The sequence below is a fragment of the Blennius ocellaris genome (assembly GCF_963422515.1).
Source record: "Blennius ocellaris genome assembly, chromosome: 13".
Lineage (NCBI taxonomy): Eukaryota > Metazoa > Chordata > Actinopteri > Blenniiformes > Blenniidae > Blennius > Blennius ocellaris.
The window spans coordinates 2044655-2051132 of record NC_137662.1 but is presented as its reverse complement, the minus strand read 5'-3'; the positions used below and the strand labels follow the sequence as shown (position 1 = coordinate 2051132).

General features: G+C 45.4%; 1 protein-coding gene across 1 annotated transcript in view; it reads left to right on the top strand.

Moving 5' to 3' along the window:
• Window positions 1-3486, top strand: part of LOC308138454 (dual specificity protein phosphatase 19-like) — a gene marked incomplete at its 5' end in the record, with an annotated part of 31241 nt that extends 27755 nt beyond the window's left edge. Inside the window, 1 exon segment of the mRNA XM_080507566.1 lies at window positions 2880-3486. Coding sequence (XP_080363692.1) covers window positions 2880-3062 — 183 coding nt within the window. The 3' untranslated portion in view covers window positions 3063-3486.
• Between the last annotated feature and the right edge of the window lie 2992 nt (window positions 3487-6478).

Below are 6478 nucleotides of genomic sequence, written 5' to 3'. Positions count from 1 at the left end.
TTTGAATGGAACCTTGTGCTGCAAAACGCAGTGAAATGTCCAGAAAACGTCTGGTCCGGCTGTTCCCACTGCAGGAACTGTTGAGGATCAGCTGGAAGCGGCTCTACGCTGTTCAGATGGAACGGGGTCTTTTAAAAACTCCTCCGTAGACATTCTACCCTTCTGCAAACGGCACAGTGTATGCAAATATTCAGCTGCTCGCGCACAAACAAACACGTGTACACGCAACGTAAATCAACGTGCACACAAGCAAATGCTATTAAAGACACACAAACAGCCAGTGATTATGTTCGTATGATAATGAAGGAATACATTGTGGTCTAATAGTTAGATAAACACATAATATGGATAATTTGTGCTTGTGCCGGTAAACCTCAGCAGGAATGGTCGACGTCAGCAGTGGGTTTTCTTTGTATGCACACACACACACACACACACACACACACACACACACACACACACACACACACACACACACACACCCGCGCGCTGTATCCAAACAGAGACATGGCAGCTCCTGCTTTCCTTTGGTCCGATAATGATGTAATGTAATGTAATGAGATGTCCAACAGGCCTGACTGCAGCTGGTTGTTGTGCCGTCCAACTTCTATATCGCTGCGTTTGTAGGAAATCTGCCAAGTAACAGTTGTAAAAAAGTAAGAGAAATAGAAAATAGAAATGATACAACCCACTGCTCTATCTGCCCAGGCCTTCAGAATTCACTTTGGTAACTGTACTGAAGCGTCTTCACTGCTGCAGACACAACACAACACAACACAACACAACACAACACAACACACACACACACACACACAGCAGAGGTTTGTGGTTTTTCCTCGATAAGAATAAAAGAAATCTACTTAAACATTTCTGTTTCTTTCTCATTCCTTCCCCCTGGAGGAAGTTTACGCAGCCTGGAAATGTCTCCCTTCATATCGGCCGGCTAATTTAACATGGCAGTGGTCTGTGTGTGTGTGTGTGTGTGTGTGTGTGTCAGGAGATTGACCGTAAGCAGAACATAATGTGATGTGAGCACCGATATGAAAACACTCAACTGGAGCGCAGAGAAATAACAGCAAAACAAGAAACTCTGACAAAACCAAATTAAGTCTCAGTGTTTGCTGTGATGGATTATCTCGCTCAGGCAATTTTCAGCCTGTAGAACTTTTCTGTATTTCTCTGTGCTTTTCTTGTTGTTGTTTTTTTTTTTTTTTTTATGGAAAGAAAACAAGGGCTGATAATAGCTGACTGCAGACAGCAGCCCAGATCGGAGGCACCGTTCTCAGATTGAGAGGAGCTTATAAAGGACTGATATCATTCTCTGTTGGTTCTGTGTCATTAGATTGTATTTTACCCAGAGGAACTCGCTTGATTGGGTTGTATTTTATAAAAGGAAAGCACGAGATAACAGCGATAGCAAGTCAATTACAGCCAGCCAATTTAAATCCGCTGTCCCTCAATGGGTATTGATTGACAGAGAAAATGTAAAATGTGGTTATGGTCTCTGCTCGCCGCCCCGTCTCAGCCTGAAAAGATGTTTTACTGGGCAGCGGGACGATCCACGGTGAACCCAAGATGAATGTGCTCGGTCTCCACGTTGTGGCTGGAATTTTAAACAATGTATTTCCAGCCAGGCGCTCTCGGCAGTCAAATAATTACATCAGCATTAATATTAATCGTATCGCAATTTGATTTTTATTTTTTGACACGTACGCGGATTCATTCAATCTCCACTTTGCTCGCCGCTCTCAATGATGCTGCAAAGTCACAAAGACCTGTTGTTTTTCCTCCAGTGTCACGACGCAGTGAAATAACTCTCCTCTGGTCTCGTCGCCTCAGTAAACAACACTTTTCCTGAATCTTTAAAGAGTCATATTATACAAAATCCACTTCCTGAAGGTTCTCCAGCAGTACTGATCGTCTCCACACCTGGAACGACGCCCCAGAAGAGAATAAAGTGTGTTCTCTCTCTCCCTGACTTGTTCCAGGTTTTAAAAAGTGTGTTGCTCCAACCAGCCAATCAGAAATCAAACCCTATATAGTGTCATCAGGGGTTTAGCCAATCACAATCAAGGTTGGCTCCTCCCCTTTGACTCCTCCCACAATCAGGCAGCTCTGCTCTGGCACATGGCACCACGAGAGGAAGGACTTCCTCCTCTTCCCATAGATGCGCGTGTGTGGGCGGAGCCAGTCCAGCTCACACAGACACAGCAGATTCTGAATGCAGCTCCCAGGATCCAATATTCTAATGGAGGAAAATCAAGGAAGAGCTGGAAACTGTTTGTCCTCCTCATATATCATTAGTCAGGATGAGGAAGAAGAGCAACAATTTGACCTGGACAGTAATGATATATCACGTTATAAAACATATTGATACTTAATAAACACAATAAAAGGCATATATTGTGATAGAGAACATTATATTATTATTAATTTAAATATTGCCACACTATATTGTGTATTTAAAACGTAATTGAGGAAATTTAAATAGTATATTATTAATATTATATACACGTCATGTACATTCATGTGCATATATGCATATGTGTACATGATGTATGTATATATGTTTGATGTGTGTGTATAAACTATATATATAAAACTTGTGTGTAGTGTATAATGAATGCGTGTTGTAACAATGAGTAATATTAGTTGAAGATAAAACAATTGCGTGCCATTATGTGGAGAGCCTTGTTTACTTCCTGTGAAGGTGTCGCTGTGAATCTCCTTTCGGCTGATGACTTCAACAATTGAGAGTTTTTGTTCCGCCAAAATAAAACTCAAATTCCTTCCTTTCCGTTTCTGTTTGTAACGTAATGAAAACAAACTGAACTGAGAACTGAAACTAGTGTTTGGTGCCCCTCCCTCCCCCCCCCCAGGACGGCGTGGTGCTGGTCCACTGTAACGCCGGCGTGTCCCGCTCCGCCGCCGTGGTGATCGGCTACCTGATGTTGAGGGAGCGGCTGCCGTTCGAGGCGGCGTGGAGCCAGGTGAAGCTGGCGCGGCCGTCCGTCCGGCCCAACGCCGGCTTCTACCAGCAGCTGCAGAGCTACAGACCCTGAAGCGTCACATGTCCAGTCTCGCCACTGAGCACACGCACAGCGACTGGCTACTGTAACCGTGGCGACCAGGATCGGGAGCAGACCTTCAGAAAAGTTCACTTTTGCTTTTGTCTGAATCAGAGGTTGTTTTTGTTGTTGTTGTTTTTTTTCCAGAAAGTCGTGTTTTCAGCGTTGTTCTGTAGCAGTCCTGCGTTTTCATGTTTTTGTGTAAACGAGGCGTCACACACTCACGTTTACACCGTTTTCATGGCTTGAAGACTCGTCTGGATCTTGTGTTCGTGCTGAATCGGTCAAATATTTCCGCTGGAGCTGCCCCGACGCCATCTTTGATTTCCCAGAAACCCTTGCGGGTTCATTGTTTTTCTTTTTCTTTCTCTGTGCAGAAAAGTTTCCTTTTATGGAAAGTTTATTTTAAACATTTTGTTTCGAGTAGAGTAACTTTAAACCACGCTGTATGTTTCACACGTTGACACCGTCAGCATTGACGTGTTTGTCGATTTATCGCTTTATAAACAAAGGTGTTCATCCAGGTTGGAGTGTCTCCTTCGTCTCGCTGTTCAAATCCCTCCAGGTTCCTCAGGTGCCACTTCACTTGTTTCTCAGCCAAACAATCAGGCGTGCCATTGATTACGGTGATTACCCTGCCGCCGCATCGTCTCTGACAATTTCACAAGTTTGTGGAGTTGATTTGCTAACCCCGCTCCCTTGAAACAATTAGCTTGTAATTAGCCTGCTAGATAATGAGCGGGAATCCAGTTGGCTGGCGTGCTAATCACCAGGCGCTGCCGGGACCAGCTCCCTGACGCCGCGCCGCCGCCTCCCGACGCTCACTTCACTACATTAAACACATGGCGGTTGTGACTGACGGGCGAGTCAGTGACAAAGACTTGTTTTAGTTTTATTTAATAAGCTCCTGTTGTGTTGGTCTGTACTGCGTACAGGGTGGAGACACACCTGACAATGATGTAGTTAGTATGCCGGGCCACAGGAGGGCGCTGTTGCTTGTCCTTGGGATGAAACCACACTGACGTGTGCAGAAAACAATACCGATGGACTGACGAGGAATCAGATGCTATCTCAACTATAAACCTACCGACACAGATCCCAAAGCTAGAAAATGGAGGGAGAGTCACGCCACTACGGGGGCCGCCATGTTTGTTTACATGAGCCGAAGGAACAAAAGTGAAGATAGTTTTGCGGATTTTCAGTCACCAGTAATCTAACGCGTTACTATTTCCAAACCAGGAAGTTACTTCACCAAGTCACTGTGCTTTACTCTTGCAGCGTCCCGCCCCCTTCTCCACTCTCAGCCAATCACAGGTCAACTCGCTCTAACGGTGCGTTCAGGGGACACAAAAGAGTCGGAACCAACAAACATCATCACTGAACCTGAACATTGCAACCAGAGCACAGCTGCAGAGACGTCACAATATTTGTTTGTAATGTTCCCGAGTAAAGAGACATACTGGCAGGAAGCCCCGCCCCCTTTTTTCAATCTATTAAATGGTACCAAGAGCAGGTAGTGAAAACTCCCCATAAAACTCACAGTCCTGCTTTTTCCAGCGCTGGTGGACGGGCGCGGCGCGGCGTGGCCTCGGCCTCGGCGTGCATGTGCAGTGTGACGACTGGTGGCCGCCGGGCCTGAAGCCACGCCGCTCTCTCCCCTGACATGATGGTGACATTTCACCGTCTGGATGCGACGGCGCGAGCCGGCCCATCTGCAGGGTCCCGTGGGTCCGAGCAGCATTTCGCCGTGTGCAGCGCCAGAATATTAAAGAGGCGGCCGCTCAAATCCAACCCCGAAGCAACGCCGCGTCATCGGGCCCGATGACTGTCATTGCAGGTGACGGGCTGCAGGAGAGAACAGCGGTGGACCCCGGACTGAGGCCGACTCTCGCAACGCCACCAAACCCTGAAACACACGGCAGAGACACGAGGACGAGCTCTGAGGACGACCGAGGCAAATTAAGGTTGTCGCACGTAAACTATGTGTTTGTGCTGCAGTCGCTGACTGGTGGGAAGGAAGTGTGGACTGTCGTGAACACAGGAGGACATGAGAGGAGAGGCTCAGTAGCCAAGGAAGAACAGCAGCAGGAGCCGTTCTGTGACGTCAGCAGAATAAAAAGGGGCGGAGCCTCTGTGAAGCTCGGAGTCGTTGTGCAGAACAAACATCAGCCAGAACACTTCTGTTATTATTGGTTTATTGGCCAGTGGAGCAGAGTGGAGGGAGAGAGAGAGAGAGAGAGAGAGAGAGAGAGAGAGAGAGAGAGAGAGAGAGAGAGAGAGAGAGAGGGAAACAGTCACAAACAACAACAAATAATTGGTAGTCTTGGGTAAATGAATAAATAAAACATCACAATGATGATGTAATGGTGATGATGACGATGGTGATGTGATGATGGTGGTGATGTAATTGGGATGATGATGATGATGAGGATAAAGATGATGATAAAGATGATGATAAGGATGGGGATGAGGAAGAGGATGATGATAAGTATGATAATGATAACGATAAGGAAGATGATGATGTGATGATGGTGCTGATGTAATTGGGATGATGAGGATGATGATGATGATAAGGATGATGATGACGATGATGATGACAATGATAAGGATGAGGATAAGGATGATGAGGATGAGGATAAGGATGATGATGAGGAGCATGATAATGATGTCGATGATGATGAGGAAGAGGATGATGATAAGGATGATAATGATGAGGATGATGAGGAAGAGGATGGTGATGAGGAAGAGGATGATGATAAGGATGATAATGATGAGGAAGAGGATGGTGATGAGGATGAGGAGCATAATGATGAGGATGAGGAACATGATGATGAGGAAGAGGATGATGATAAGGATGATGATGATTAGGATGATGATGATTACAATGATGAGGAAGAGGATGGTGATGAGGATGAGGATGAGGAGCATAACGATGAGGATGAGGAAGAGGATGAGGAGCATGATTATGATGGTGATGAGGATGATGATGGTAATGTTGATGATGATGATAATAATGATGATGATGATAATGAGGATGAGCATGAGGATGAGCATGAGGATGAGGATGAGGATGGGCTCATCAGACGCTGGTTTACCAGGGAGGCAGGATGAGGATTTAAAGAACACGTTTCACTCAGTTTTGACTCAGTCAAACATTTTGAGTTACTTTTCATTTTCTCATCATTTCATTTCTTTTATTTGAGTGAATTTTAGCTGATTTGACAATATTTGATCCGACACAAGGAAAACAAACTCAAGGCAGTCCAAATGTACATCCTTATAAAATGGTGCGGTCGTGCGAAATTAAAACTAGAAATACAGGAGGAAAACGTCCGGTGGTCAATAAAGACACATATTAATTCTATCTTTAGAACGTCTCAGACGTACAGTAAGTCTTGAAATGCCAAGAC